At 39.9% G+C, this 16446-nt stretch overlaps 1 protein-coding gene across 1 annotated transcript; it reads left to right on the top strand.

Annotated features, from left to right (window-relative positions):
• Positions 1–3810: 3810 nt before the first annotated feature.
• On the top strand, positions 3811–15298 carry GPD2 (glycerol-3-phosphate dehydrogenase 2 (mitochondrial); the record flags this gene model as incomplete). The annotated part of the gene is made up of 9 exons (XM_009702736.1): positions 3811–4009; positions 6647–6781; positions 7024–7199; positions 7721–7852; positions 8313–8471; positions 10993–11105; positions 11201–11279; positions 11400–11498; positions 15173–15298. Coding segments are annotated over 9 exons (1218 nt in total), but the record flags the coding sequence as incomplete, so codon positions are not given.
• Between the last annotated feature and the right edge of the window lie 1148 nt (positions 15299–16446).

Consider the following 16446-nt stretch of genomic DNA (forward strand, 5'->3'; position numbering starts at 1 on the left):
AATAGGCCTGTTTTAGCCAAACCAGGACAGGTCTTACAGCAAAAACATGTAAAGTTTTAAAACTTTGACTTGCTTTCAAAAACTTGACCATTCAAATAGATGGCTTGATATGCATGAGGGCTCTAACTTATTTATTCTGTAACAACCTAATAATTTTAATTGGAAATGCAGAAAATTCTTGTTCTCCTTGTTCCCCTGTGTATGTCAGCATGTGGGCATTACTTTTCTTGTAAAATAGTATCTACCCACATACTGCCTCCACAGTACAGCTGAGTAGATAAAGCTGTACTGAATTTCCTTGAAGTGGGATAGCTTAAACCAAGGAACTGTCTGCTAAGTAGAAAATACTCATGGTATTTAATCTTAGTTGTATCGGGTCTTCTGGTGCCAAGGAATACTCCTGAACAAATGAAGATTGTAATTTCACTGTGTCCACTTGCCTTGCCGTAAATGCTTTATAGAATTTTGGACTATACTCACACAAATGAAAATTTTTTTAACAGGTAGAGGTTTTTATATCTAAACATAATTAAGATTTTTGTAAAACTAATGTTAACCTAATGCATTCATTTCCCATGGGTTTCTTACTCATTTATGTTCTTCATTAATAGTCCCAGTATTCCTCCTCTCATTAATTCTATTTTGGGTATACACATAACTATTCCACTAGCTGCAGTAAGTCTCTCTCACTCCCTATTGTTTAAATGTATTATCTGCTAAAATGAGAGAGGGGTTTGCCTACCTTTGTTCAGATAGGCTTCCTGCCCGAAATGTGTCTATGAATGCAATGCTTTTTTTTCCCCCTTCGTTCTGACGAATTTCAGATGTTTTCCATCTTTCTTGAATTTTCCTATCTGCTCTGCATTCCCATTCCAGGTAAACTTGTCAGTTAAACCTTAGTTCTACTCTGTGGAAAGTCACCTCTTTGTTCTTTAACTGCATGTATGGTGCTTTGGTTGAATGCTTCTTCAACTAGAGCTCTTCCATGTATCTGTCCTGCTCTGTAAAATGCTGTATTTAATGTTTGGGAATCAACCACTAACTGACTTCTAGCTCAAGAGTTCTGATCTGTCCTTCAGTTAAATCATGTTGTCTAGTTCAGTAGTCTATAGCTTCTTACATTCTATGTGTACTTTAGGCATATGTTTTCAAGATTCTTTCCTGACTTGTCATACATTCAACATATATCTTCCAATTTAACTGCACTGCTTTTTTGGAAAAGGAAGCTTTTTAAAAAGTAGACATGCTCCAAACACATTCAGTTGTTTTAAGTTAACTCTTAAATATCGTACTATTGCTTTACCGTTAGGCCGGGTGCCTTGGTGTTTGTTTTACTGACAAAGAGTCACTTAGATCCATCTGGATTGTACTCAAAGACCATTTGCCACTATATTTCTATGTAAAGGCATTGCTTTATACTTTGTATCAGAGTTTATAATCCTGAACTTACCCATTTTAGTAGTCTTTAAAGATTACTAGAGAAATCTTACAATGGCTGATACTGCTATAGCTCGTACCACATTCTTGCATCCGTTCTGTAATCGTAAGAATTTGTGTCTTGTAAAAACGTGTTGCTTCAGAAGTGTTCCTGGTGTGCAGCAGCACACCTCCAGAGGCGTTCCGGAACAGGCAATATTCAGATGTTAGGATGCTTCTTTTTGATGGGAAACACCTTTTTTTACATTTATTTTGATGGCTCCTCAGTTATTTATGTAAGATAGAACAAACGTAGCAATAGGAGATTTGAGAGCGCGCTTCCCAGGATAGCTGTAGTCATTAATTCAGTAAATTAATTGGCATATAGAAAACTGTTTCATGCTTTCTTATCATTTGCTGTGTAATCTAATTGAAAACACTTCTGTCCATAGGTGTTGTGGTGAAACTTGGTTTTAAGTCTTTACTTGTTTCTCTTCCTTATTTTTACCAGTATTATGAAAACACATTAAAAAATTCATACTTTTGAGAAAATGTCTAAAGTTTTCTGAATATTCTGATACTGTATATTAAATCTGTAGTTTCCTCTGTCTCTAAATCAATAGCTTTTTCATTTTAAAAAGTAATCATTTGTCTGACGTGATTTACCTTTCACAAATCTGTGTTGACTTCCCCTATTAAATTGTACCTTTCCAACTGTATGCTTAAGCTGTCTATAAATATCATCTAAAAAATGTTCTAATATACATGCTATGTATGAAATTTTCAACTTCTCTTCTAGCCTTTCCAGATATTGAAAACTTACCTTCAGTAATCAGTTAAGACTTCCTAAAAATGAAATATTCAGTGATTCAGCTTGTGGCTCTCTTGAATAGGTAATTCGTACCCAAGCAGGTCTTTGTCTGCCTTCAGCCTATTGTGTTAGTAGTTACTTGAGTCCATTGAATTATTCCCCTCTGACAGTCCTTAGTACCACCTAAATATATACCTCCTATCCTCCTTCCATATACTTCCTATATCCCCTTTCCATTATCAGGAATAGGTGCAAAATCTGAAGACTACTAAACTGACTGCAGATGCTTTTACAAGGACTTCCAGCACCTGAAATGGAAGTCAGCCTCTTTCCTTTAAAAAATTTAAAAAGGGGACAGCTTAGATGTTTTCCTATATAAAAGCTGTTTACTTTGAAGTGTTTATAGAAGCCTTTTGTCTTCTGAAATATAAGCAGAGTTATTTAATAAGTCATGAGGATAACTGGTTTTGTACTTGTGCATATTTTTTTTTTATTTTTTTTTTACATTATACCGGAAAACATCGATACATAAATTAAAATTTCCTGTACAAAGAACTAGTGTTTTTCTTCATTTTATGGAGTCATTCTGTTTGTAGCACTGGCATAAATAAATGAAAAATCTCTGAATAGTAGCATCTAGTTAGTGTCTCTCTTGCCTTTTTTCCCTCAAAACACAGATCCCCATTCAGGAATGCAAGAGTTGGGAGTATTTGGAGTATACCTCTTGGCCTAAATCCCATGGGAGTCTGTAGGTGTTCCTTCCTGTTGAAGTGGCAGATGGTTAACAAACTCAGGCTGTAGTATTGCTGGAAGTTTACTGTTTAAATGTACTCGTAATGCTTATGATTTCACTGTTGCTGTTCTCTTGTTTTCTCTGCTGCTTCTTTCTGTTGCTAACCCTCGCCCCCTCCCGCTCCACCTTTATTGTGAATGCAGGTTGTAGAAGCCTTTGGGATTTTGTATGTCTTTACTTTCGTCCTCTACAGCACAGAAGTGATAACTTGGGTTAATAGTATTTAATCTTTAATTTTTCTTGTTACATACATAGACACATCAAAACAGATCTATGGTTCTGTTCTTATTTATTCCATTTGAATGTGCATTCTGTTTCAGCCTTCCCTTTCCTTTGTGGTGTAATATAAATGATTATCTATTTTTTGATTAAAAGCAGTTGTTCATTTCATAATGAGTTTCAAGTAATTGCTGTTTTAAAATTTCCAAATGTTTGCATTTGAAATTCCAACGGCAAGATGTTCCAGAGTGAATGGAGATATGCAATGCCAAAGGCCCAGTTGCTCAGTTTAAGGCTGTGGTGTGCTAACTTGCTTAGGAAATAAAATTCTAGTAATATCTGAGCATCACATTCAAGGGCCTTAGTCCAGAAGTTTTAAGAAATACCATTTAAAGTCAGGTCATGGCCACACGTGAAATCTCTGCTTTTATTTATTTATTTATTTATTTTTAAAAAGTCATTTGACCTAAGAACAAAGGTAATGTTCTAATACTGGATCTGAGGTACAAGGTGTGCAAGAACAGAATCCCTGGTGATGCCTGACCTGTTTTGAACCGTGTCCCTTCTTTATTTCAGCCCTGATAATATGGGTCTGCTTGACCCAGCCACCAGCGATGGTAGAGTGATTTTCTTCCTGCCATGGGAGAAGATGACTATTGCAGGGACCACAGACAGCCCTACTGATGTTACTTCCCATCCGATACCAACAGAAGAAGATATAAACTTCATTTTGAATGAAGTGCGCAACTACCTTAGTGTTGATGTTGAAGGTAAACCTTTGTCAGCTCTGTTTTTCCCTGGGAAGGTACTGATGAGTCTGTGGCATTTCAGTTTGAGTAAATGCTGTCTTTTCCTGTGACTCTGATAACAATGGTTCTTGTCCATCTAGGTGTTTCTAAAACTAGTGGGACCTAAGTGTCATCATGATCTATATTTCAGAGCTATACAATGATGCTTTTCCAGATATACCTGCACTGCTTGGTCTATTTAAATGGAAGTCAGTTGATATGTTAGATTTCAGATACCTTTCATCTAACTGGCGCTAGCTTTCCAGTTCCACAGCCAAGTCATTCTGGTCTCTTTGGGTGGCAGATGCAAGATTTTGCACAACTGGGACAGTTTGGTCATACATCAACACAAGTACATCAAATAATTCACCTGTTTTTCCTTGAAGGAAAAGTTGTTCTGACTTCTCCCAGGTCTTTGATTTTTATCTCCATTTTTCTAGGCACATTATTCTTAAAATTTACTTTTCTTGATCTGGTAAATATCTAATAGTGTCAGTTTTCAGTGGGAGAGGAAAGTAGAATGGGCAAAAAAGAGAATTTATAAAAATTACTTGGTGACAGTTATTCCCTTCAGTAGCTGAGCTGAGAACACATTTGTTGTAAGATGCTGGCCTGCTTTGACTCAGTCCTGGTTTGAAGGAGAGAGGCTTCTTGCCTTCATAGTGAGGTTTTTTTAAAAATTGTTCTGTGAAAGCATTTGTACTTCTGTATTTCTGTTGTGGTAACAGCATTAAAAATAAATCTGAAGAGCACTCAGTCAGGAACATTGCAGCATCCTTAGATTTAGGAAAACTTGCTGTCCGGAGACTGGAAATGCTGGATTACTTGTTTCCTGAAGTGTATGACTGATGGCTCTGTATTGTATTATAAGTTCGGAAAGAGTCTCCAGGAAATGGACCTTAAGTTTCTTGAGCAGAAGTTGATGTCAGTAAGTGCGGTAAGCCAGATGGTAGCTGGTAGAGTTAAGAGTGTGAATGAGACAGATTTTGCAAGGGATTTTACAGAAGTACATTATGAAGTGTTTAATTCTTTTGAATGAAACCTACCTAGGTGCACACTGTTTTTCACATATGCAATTAGCAGTGTTTATAGATTGCTTGTTATTGAATTAACAACTGTGCTGGCCGTATCAACTCACTGCAGACCTGCCTTTTTGCTGCCAGAGACAGTGCCAGGGTTATCAACTTACACAGGCTTGGCTGTGTTCCAACTGTTTAATTATAGTGTCACGCATGCTGCTTTTTCTAGTTTCATTAGTTTATAAACGTAATATGGTATCTTATTTCTGTGATTAACACTTCATTTTGGCAGGTTAAACATGCTGGCAGAGCACCATTGATTTCTGAAATCTATTTTGTGTTCTTTGGGGGATATTTTTACACCCTTTTACTGATTTTTCAATTATCATTTATTTGAAAGTTGTGTATATATATATAAAAAAAAAATGTTCCAAAGAGTTTAGTATAAAGCAAATCAGTCAATTTTTCTATTGCAAATTTAATAAGTAACAAAATTAATTTCCTTAAATTCTCTATTGGTGCCATGTTTTAGATGTTAAAAAAAAAGAGACTTTTGGAGGCTAGGGTATCTTCCTACAACTGTTAAGGGCTTTTGTGACTACTTGATGCCTTCAGGTTTTCTTCCTCCAGGTTTACTGACAAGTCAGGGCTGGCTTTAGGGATATACTTGTAACTGGGCGGGAAGCAGAGGAGCAGCACAGGGGAAGAAGGTAGTAAACGGAGGTTTAGCCAGGTGGCTTGTGGAGCAGGAGAATGTCTTTGGAGCAGTGATAGGGAGGAAGAGAAGGCAGGGCTGGAAGAGGTGGTGGTGTAAGAGATGAGGACTTCTCTTGGGTGGTTTTTGACAAGTCAGACGGACCATTTTGGGTTGCTGTGCAGTAACAACCGCTGTTGTGGGCTACAAGCTTTGGGGGTGTGCTACAGCCGAACACAACCTTGCCAATAAATTTTCTCCTTGTGTATACATGTGACTGCACTTAACGATAAAAGCTGTGGATAAAGATCACTTGTCGAGAGGAAAACTTGGAAAAATAACCTACAAGCTAGAGAAAAAGCTTTGAAGTCCTAAAAGCAAATGTTATACATATGTGGAACAAATTTTATTTTGGTTTCTAAAATGTAATGTAAGGACTATCTTGTCAGCACAAGGAAACAAGGAGAAGACTTGGTGCTGGAGAGTGTGTATTGGTTGTGGTAGTGTTTGTTTTTTGGGGTTGGGGTTTTTTTGAGCTGATCGGTGAGTTTGACAGTTGAATCTCTCTTGGTTGATCAGTTCCCAAGATCTCTCTGTTCTGTTGGATTTTTAACCAGTGTTAAAAACAGACCTTTCTGTCTCTGACTTTGCTTTGGACTAGAGAATATTACTGATACTGACCAGGGCAGTGCTGTTTTTAATTCTGTAGCCCAGCTTATTCCATTACTTTGGAGAATCTTGTCCAGCTTTTTGAGTTGCTCAACTAACAAGCATGGTGTGGTGCAGTCCTGTTTCACAGCGAGTATCTCTCTACTCGGAGGCAATGCCACAAAGACCACAGAAGGGATACGAGATAAATACCCATCAGTTCCTGGCTGACTCTGGCTGATCTTTGGTTCCGGACAGTGAGAAGAGGAGATGTGTTGGCAGCGTGGAGTGGCATTCGTCCTCTGGTCACAGACCCCAACTCCAAAGACACACAGTCAATATCCCGGAATCACGTCGTTACCATTAGCGATAGTGGCCTTGTCACGATAGCAGGTACTGGAAGTTCTCTTAAAGTACAGTTTTGTTGGGTTTCCCCAGTACATTCAAAACTTTTCTTGTTACAGGATAACTCTTCATGTTCCTATTATTAGATAATGATCTGTCAGTGTTAGCATGACTGGCTCATTGGAGCAAGTCTAGTAAGAATTAACGTGATATACAAAATATGTATAGTGCATACCAACTTCATATTATGCTTGCTTTCCCCAAATGGAGAAGTAAATGTGTGGTTACAGGTGGGAAGTGGACAACCTACCGTGCCATGGCGCAGGACACCATTGATGCAGCAATCCAGGCTCATGATTTGAAGGCAGGTTCCAGTAAGACCATTGGACTGCAGCTACAAGGGGCTGAGGACTGGAGTCCCACTCTCTACATTAGGTTGGTTCAAGACTATGGACTTGAAAGTGAGGTGAGTCATGGTTTCTGTTGATGCTCTGATGTTTCTGTGTTGGAGGGGTTTGTTTTCCCACTAAATCTAATGTCAGCATAACTTGTACAAGGGTTTGTTGAGCCTGATAAGAGCTTATTATCTGGCTGGAACAAAGATAATTTTAACAAAAATAAATCCTAGTGACTGTTCTTCTTTTCTTCCCTTTTTGCTTCTTCCTATTCTTGACTTTTTCCTGCTTTAAAATGTTATGACATGCTAGGGTCTGTGTTCCTTTGAGCCCAACAAAATCTGTACTTCAGAGAGGATCACAGTGTAGCAGAAGAGTTGGACCATCATTAGTCACAGTTACATTGATACATACGTAGAGGTGTCAGTGCTGGTCTAAGCCATTCACAATGCAAGTAGTTTGCACCCACACAATCAAAATCTAATGCCCTCGTCAGCATATTTGTTATTGGTGATAACAGAATTGACAAGTAAAATGTGTGTATATTTGATGTGCTTTCGAAAGCATATTGAATTTGTTTTCAACTCCATAGGTGGCTCAGCATCTAGCTTCAACGTATGGTGACAAGGCTTTTGACGTGGCCAAAATAGCCCAAGTTACAGGAAAGAGATGGCCTATTGTTGGAAAACGTCTTGTATCTGAATTTCCTTATATTGAAGCTGAGGTATGTGGAAAAACTGCATAATATTCTTTGATTCTCTTCTTGGGATAAGCAGGTTCTAGAGCAGGTTGGTCTCTCTCTGTAAAACATCTCCATAAGCCCTTTCCTTTGGGGAGGTCCAGATTTTTTTCTGTTCTTGTTTTTGACCCTTCCCTGGAGTATGCTTTGGGTTTTATGCTCATATATACACATGTTAATATATTTATATGTAATTAAAATTTATAATTATATAGTGTATATTTTTTATTTCATATATACACGTTTGATCCCAGGCGCATTTTATAAAATGTTCCAAGGGAAAGGGAGCTTTTCAAACCCTTCTCTTGGTTGGCTGGGAGCTAGTTACAGAAAGTTCATTTTGTATAGCCAGCCCAGCAGTGCGGTTTGTGATGCTAAACATAATTTCCAGCAATGCCTGTCTGCGTTCTCATCTGCATTTTCTCCCTTTGTCTTATTGTTCTAGGTCGTCTATGGTGTTAAAGAGTACGCCCGCACGGCAGTGGATATGATTTCCCGACGTACTCGCTTGGCCTTTCTGAATGTGCAGGCTGCAGAGGAAGCCCTGCCAAGAATCGTAGATATAATGGGGAAAGAACTTAAATGGAATGAGCAGAAAAAAAAGGTACAAAGAGCCTTTTTCATCTGAAACTGTTTTGTTTTTCTTAAGTAGTTTCCATGTTAACGATCTAAATTGGTTGAATACAAAACTTCAAGTGGTGCTTTCTTCCTGAGAGAATGATTCACTTGGCATATTTCATTATAAAGACTTTATCACAATAGCTGTGACATGAGTTGGTATTGGCTGGGGAGTGGAGGGGAAAGTGAAGATTTGTATCATGTTGTTCCCCAGCTTTAAAAATGAAACCAGACTTGGCATTACTATCCTATTCTTGTTCAGGTATTTTGTTTACTGACACTTTTCAACAGATCTGCCTGGTAGAGAGGAGGATCTTGTAATCTGTGTCACTCCTTTTTGTCTGCTGCGTCTCTTGAAAAGTGATGATACTGAGTTTGCACCATTCTCTGGCCTAAATTAATGTTTAAGGTCATTGTTAGCCTCCTTTGGCCTCAGTGGGTCCATGCACAGACACAGTGTGGGACTCATGTCACTTTACTTGTGGTGTTGATAACAGGCTGTCTCTGAGCTAGTCTCTCTATGCCTGCTCTGTAGTAAACAAACTTTGGTCAGATGACCTACCCTACTGAAGGCATCTGCTGTGCATGCATTGATTTGTACCCCACAGCCCTGTTTAGATCTCCAGAAACTGCCAGCAGTACGTTGGATAACCAGCTTAGATGTAGACATCCCACTTACTCAGGAGGGGCAGGATTCACGTCAGTAATTTGCTGATTATCACTTCTTTCTGTTGTCATAAAAAGATAAATGCCCAGAATACTGGAGGCTGCGCTTGTAATGCTGCCCCGAGTATGGCGGAGGAGGAGGGGCAGTGCAAAGAGTGGTGTACCCGAATGGGTCACGTGCTTTGGGACTTCTTTTTTCACTCTGAAGCAAACAGAACCTGTGAATGCTCACCTAGCTCTTGCACTCCAAAGAGGATGGGAAGTTTCCCTTGAACTATTCATGAAACCTTTTAGCCAGTTAGAAGTTTGATTAACATTCTGGGAGGAGCTCATTTAATCCTGCTAGCCAGAGGACTTGCTGTGATCCTGACGCCTCCCCGCAGGAAGGGAGTACCATCACGTCACCATTGCGAGCTGTGTTGCTTGTGTGCATGTATGTTGAGCAACCTCATAGTGAGAGGTGTCTCACCCTTACCCAATGAGATTTGCTCATATAATAATTTACCATGTTAAACAAAGCTGTATCAATTCTTCCATAACAGTAGATTAGAAAATGGGAATCTTGTAAAGCAAAAAATTTGAAACCAGCATGATGTTAGGGTTGCATGGACAGCCTTAACTCCAGCAGCCTGTAGTTGGGGAGTTAGGCACCTGTTCTCACTGTAACCTGCAGGAAGGAAAATTAACAAGTACTGCAGGCACCTGTAGGACTCTCAAAGCTGTCTGTGCCTTGTGGGAGCTCACTAATGCCAGCAAGGCAGTCTGCATTCCCTCAGTGTCCACTGCGGTTTCTTTTGGAAAAGTCTCCTTTTCTTTCAAATAAGGCTAAAAGCCCCCTGAGCATCTGTTCTGTAACGAGTCTTAGGCCGTTTTGAAGTACCACATTTTTACAGCAATCTTGCACATGCTATATTTCAGCTTGATGGACGACGCAATTCAGTGCCTATCCAGAGGAGCATTCTTTAATTTAGATCTTATAGTAAGACCATTAAATAAATCTTTGTTGGTTTGGGACTCTAAGGCTAATTTGTGAGCTTATATTGAAGTATGTAAGAGGAGTCCGGTATAGTTGAGTTGGTCTCCTAATACGCCTTCACGACCAAGTCCTTGCTAGATGAAGTGACTTATACGTACATGCCTAGGAATCTTGCACTGCTACCATGTCTGTTCCTTATCGTGCTTGCTCTTGTTCGTTAACTGCAGTGTGGACTATTTAATATTGGTGCCCATGTGACAGATGCTTGTATCGCTCTTAGAACCGTATTTGGTGTACCTGTTGCTGTAGAAAGAACTCTCTTCTACAGTACTCTATGTATGGCAGGTGTTTATCACTTATTAAAAAACTGGGTATGGAAGACCTTGCACTGAACTTTCAGGTAATAAATTAATTTTACTACCATCAAGAAAACTAGTTTAAAACATAAAGAACCTGCCTGGTGTTAGACCTCCTGATTTTTTTGCTGACTTTAGACAGTTTAGGTGAAACATTGCCCTAAGATATCAACTGTGAGTTAAATGGCAATTTGTAGGCCTGACCTGCAAGTACCATTCTTCATGAAATAGGTAGATATACCACATGTGACTGAAGGAGCGGTATGGTCCTAAAAGCGTTTATACGGTAATTAGAAGCCTTCACTAGGCTTGATATCTCTTTTCAAGACTTAAAAAATACCTAAGCTTCATTTATTTTTTTAAAATATTTTTCAGCTACTGTCTGCTTGATTTTTGGACCTTAGGTAAATTCTAGTTAAATGGAGGAAGCTAATAAATACTACATTAAAAATAATTGTGTAAGAACTGGCTGTTCCTCAGATAGACAGTTTTTCTTTTTTTTGTTGTAGGAAGAACTTGAAGCTGCTAAAAAATTTCTCTATTATGAAATGGGCTACAAAGTAAAATCAGATCAATTAACAGACAGCTCTGAAATCAGCCTAGTGCCTTCAGATATTGAAAGGTAAGTAAAGTAAAAGAGTTCCCTATGCTGCTAGGAATTAATACCTGTCATTCTTCTGAGTGCAGTTTTTCCCACTGATACTCCTTATCTTGCAGGTACAAGAAGCGATTCCACATGTTTGACAAAGACAAGAAGGGGTTTATTACTATACTGGATGTGCAGCGTGTCTTGGAGGTAATGTTTCCTTGTGTTCTTTTAGTTTCCTTTTTAAGCCTCTTATCTAAATTTCAGAGTGTGGCATAAATAGTGCTGAACAATCCTGTTGACATACTTCTGTGCTTTTTTTTTGTCTAGAGCATCAGCGTGCAAATTGCTGAAAATACACTTCATGATATTCTAAATGAAGTGGATCTGAACAAAAATGGACAGGTCGAGCTCAATGAGTTTTTGCAGGTAGGTGTTTCTTTGTTACAAGAGAAGCTGTAACTTTAACGAACAAAGGCATAGGTATTTAACTTTTTTCCCCCCTTTGCTGAAGGGCTGGGTTGGAGTCTAGCTGAGGTCACTTGGGTAAATGCTGTAGTGTTGATGCTATTTGCCACACCACAAGATAAGTGACACCCAGAGCCATCCTCAAGCACCTTTGAAATTCAAAGATTTTTTTTTTTTTCATGTGCAGAAACAATAAGACCCAAAGAACAGGTCCAATTTGCAAAGTATACCACAGTACAGACCTGAATTTGGCTTTTTTAATACAGAAATGCTGTTTAAATATATTCAAAATGATACAGTTGTCCACTGGAAGGTATATGACATAGTGATGCACACCGACATTTATCTGGGTCTGTTAAGTGATTAGTAGTTTCTAAACTATTTTGAATATTTTGAAGAATGAGCTTGTAGTTGAAGCACATCCAGTCCATATAATCCCATTGTAATTCCTGGATTGGCTAACATTATCTCAGTTGTATGAAAGACATTATGTTGACAACCCCTACATCTGCTTTTTGCAGGGCTTTAAAATGAAATTAAAGGTGCTACCGAAACATTTGTTTGCCCAGCTTCTCTTGCATATGCAGTTTGCTGGCCAGCTTTGTTTTTGTAGAGTCGTCTTGGTGTGGTATTTCAAGTGACTGCCATGTCTTTCCTGCATGGTGGCAATGATGAATGCCGAACATGAGATAAATTAATGCTGGGGATTTTGGTCAATGTCAGCCCTTTCTTCACTGTGTCAAGTTAAACAAACAAGATCAAGGCAAAGGAAATGGTAATTGTCTCTCTCGAGATGAGCTGTAGATAAGAGCAGCATTGTTGAATCTAAATGCAGAAAATTTTCACAGGTTGTGTCCAGCATTAGAAAAAAGGACTATTTATTTGCCTAAAATGCAGCAATTTAGCTGGGTAACTGAGATGCACTTGGGGGAAGGGGTGGGGGACACACACACACACACACAACAACAACAAACGAACCATAGAGGGGAAAGAAGAAATAATGGCTTTGGGAGTTTATGCTTATGTATTCAAATACAACAGAAAATCACAGCTGTTTTTCTGGCTATTGAAAAGGGTCTCCCTCTTACATCCTTTTGCATGTAAAAATTTTTAATGTGGGGGAAGCCATTATAGTTAACCTATAATTTGGTTGGTTTGGATACATTGTGGTTAAGAAATTGAAACAGCTAGTAATTCTATCTTCTGCGGATTTTTTAGTGCCTTTCTGGGGTTTTTGCGTTGCTGTGCCAAATGGTCTCATTAGGGGTTGCCTGCCCTAAGTCATAAAATCTGTAAAATCTAAAAGGCAAGTCACTGTTTTGGTATAGTTTCACAGTTTCTTTTGTAAAACTGTGTAGCGCTGTGGCCACTGGCTTCTATACATTTCACAATGCAATCTAAATATTTAACACTAGTGATTGGCACTGCAGTAATGATCACTTGTGCCTATGCACCTCCTTCCTGGAGAGGCAGAGAGCAGCACTCTGCTAGCTGCAGCGTAGCCAAGGGCTGAGTAGGAACTGTGGTAATAAAATTAACAGGAGGTTGCCATGGAAGGAACAAAATACATTAAATGTTTGTTTAATTTTTTTTAATGGATCTGTTAAGTCAGTTCCCAATACTTTTGTGTTTGCTTTTTGAAAAACTTTAAAGTAATTGCATTTTACCTCAGAATGCTTGTGGAAAGCCATGTGCAAATATTTGTGGACGTTTATATTAGAATATAGGAACACGTTGTACCAGGGTGGCCGTGTAGCTCTCCAAGCAGGGAGCAGAGCAATGCCAAGTGCTTTCATTTGGCCAACTGCAGATTGCCAGTGTAACTCAAATAATGGTCTTGGGAGAACTGGTCCCAGCAGACACCGATGTTTACAGGTGTTTCACAAAGAGAAAGGGGACTGCATTGATCAGCATTTAACACGAGCAGGTCGTTCCACTGTGGCGGGGAGACAAAGCTCTGACAGTGTTTAGGTGTACACGGAGCTGTCTTATGGCAGTGACTTTTTCTGAAGACTTGCATGCAGAAGCCTAGTGCTGCTGTCACTTATGCCCAAGAAAGGAGGGGGACCTTGGGAACTAGTTTTGATACGTAAAGGCCAAAAAAAAACCTCGTGGTAAATCAGGAGGAAGATTTTTTTTTTCCCAACAACAGATTTCCTTTCAGATCCTGACAGACCCATGTACCAGAAACTCTTGTTTTCATGGTGGTGCCAGAGGAAAGCCATCTTTTTTGCAGTCGCTTCCCCAAAGAGCGTGCAGTATAGTCAGACCAGACAGACACAAGGCTGGTAGTCATTGTCAAGCGGGGGGAACGGGGGTGAGGGCAATGCCTCTCCTCTCAGGGCCTCCCTGTCTGTGCGTAGGGATGGCTCTGGAAGTGGGGAGGGAGGCGAGGGAGAACGCCCAGTCGGAGCAATAGTGGGCTTCCCTTGCTGGCTGTAGGTACTGCTCTTACTGCTGCTGCCCCTTTCCTTCCCAACTCCGTTGTCTGCCTTGCCTCAGGGCTGCACAGGGTAATCAAAACACCTTCAAATGCAGCTCGGATGGGTCTGTAAAGCACAGGGTTCCCTTCTGTCCCTTCCCCTCCCAGGTACTTGTTCCAGCTTTGACAGGGTTGGTACCACATTTGCATAGGTCCAGCTGATTTAGCTATAGAGGGGAAGAAATCCGAAGGATTCTTAGCACTCAATGGGAGTAAGAAACTGCATTTTGTAAGTGCCAGTTGCTTTCCATAGTAGTCTTTGACAAGCTGACTGCATGAAATTTCAAGTCTAATGCTTGCTTTATCCATGGGATAAAACAGAATTAACTAAAATCTTAGCACTAGTGTATGTTCGTTAAGATGGAGCTGAGTCCAGGTTCCAGGACTTAAAGACAAATTAGTTTTAAAAGTCTATAAAGGAATTTGGATTTGAAAGAATTGTGGAAGTCAAGTACACTGTCTCTACAAAGAAGGGCATATGACTGAAAAAAGGTATGGTCTAGGGTCAGTGGTAGATCAGGATTGGTGTTCTTCTATTAGTTACATCTTTCAGATATTAAAAAAAAAAAAAAAAAAGCCTGTGAAACAGATGGGTTATCTTACATTCTTAAATGTCACTGAAAAAACCCTGGTGGTGGTGGTTGCCTGCACTGTTACTTCCAAGTGGGTTGTATTTGGTACTTGTACTCTTCCTGCCACCCATGCCTGGCCAAAACTCTCATTGATATTTCTGGAAAATGTAAATGAGCTTTGAGGCGAGTCTTTGAAACCACACAGCAGTTTTGCTTTATATATGGGAAAATAAGTTCTGCTTATTCCGTAACACTTGCTAATGGCTCTTGGACAAAATAATGAACTCGGCCGTTGTTTAGGTGGGAGCTGTGTCAGTGTCCACATTGGTGGCCCCTGGACGGGACAACCGGCAGCGTCCCTGCGCCCCTCGTGCCGAGGAGTTAATAGCAGTGCGGTGCGTGGCTCTGCTGGGGTCCTGTGCCCCATCAGCCCTATGGGTGGAGGGCTTGGGTGGTACATGCTCAGGGACTCGAATGGGTTGCAGTTACCCTGCTGCCTTTCGGTGAGGGGCTGTACCCTCTACCTTTGTTCTTTATCTTGCAAATGAGGTAACAGGGTGCTCTCCCTCTTCTGTCTTAAGCTCATGAGTGCTATTCAGAAGGGCCATGTGTCTGGAAGCCGGCTGGCTGTGCTCATGAAGACTGCCGAGGAGAATCTGCGTCAGAGGGTGGTGATTCCGGTGGACCGGAGCGGTGGTGGCCTGTGAGTTCAAACACAGCGGCTGCTTGCAGCCACAGCTGATGGGGACACGTAGCTGGTCTCTCTGCTGAAAAACATTCCAGTGCTTCTGATTGTCTTTGCTTGTTCAAGATGACTAGGATCTGTCCATCGGTGTTACTCTTATGAAAATACACTGGTGCATTTGTTTTCATTATTAATGGTTTTCTGCACAGCACTTAATACTCCAGTATGTGGCCTTTTGGATTGGGTATTCTTTAGACACAGGGGTTTATTAACAAGAGTTCGAGAATACAGTCTAGAAAGATTTGGGTGCACACACAAGCCTATGAGCACATACTGCCTTGTTCATTAACTTTTATATCACCTTTACCTTTAAGGGAAATGATGCTCAGCAAGTGAATCCTGCCTTTAAAAGTGTTGCATTGAGTTTTCCAAATATGCATTTAGTATTTAAAAGCTGCTGATCTGTCCTCTTCAACAAAGAGGAAGGGAGGGAAAGCTGATATTCTGGATTGGAGATAGTGTCACTCTTGTTGCTTTTGTGATGCTTCCTGAGGTAGCGATTACGGTGACGAACTGTCATGAGCCTTCCATAGGTGGTTGGTTTTGCTCTTTTGAGTGCACTGTTATTTCAGTGGTACCAATAACTTGGCCAGACAAAGATATCAGCTGGAAAGTATGAAGCTGGAAAACTACAAGACATCTTGATTAATCACCCAGGCTAATAATTTAGTTAAAAGCTAGGGGACAGCTTTCCTTTCTCCTATATTAATAAAAATAAGCTTCCTTTAATAAATAACATTGTCTGGCAGGTGGTGGTTTATGCTGTGTAGTGCTTCACACTGTTTCCAGTTTTGGACGCACACTGATGATATGTAGAATATGGCAGTTTTTGATAGCATAACAGTCTTAATTGTTTATTTAAAAATGCTCAAACACAAAGTGAAACAATGACATTTGTTTTGCATTCCACTAACTTTTCTATAAAAGCGAAAGGGCTCTTTTTCAGCAGATTAATGGAGGAAAAAAAATAAGTTAGGACCACTCACTTGAGCTGTTTTCAACACTGTTGTGTCTGGCTATTTGCCTTTCTGTTGTTAGATTGAGTAGGTTCAAGATGAGGTGGAAGATTTCTGCCTAATGTGGAACAAGGAAGGGGAAAACAAGAATGGT

The sequence above is a fragment of the Cariama cristata genome, unplaced genomic scaffold, assembly GCF_000690535.1.
Source record: "Cariama cristata isolate BGI_N322 unplaced genomic scaffold, ASM69053v1 scaffold42696, whole genome shotgun sequence".
Lineage (NCBI taxonomy): Eukaryota > Metazoa > Chordata > Aves > Cariamiformes > Cariamidae > Cariama > Cariama cristata.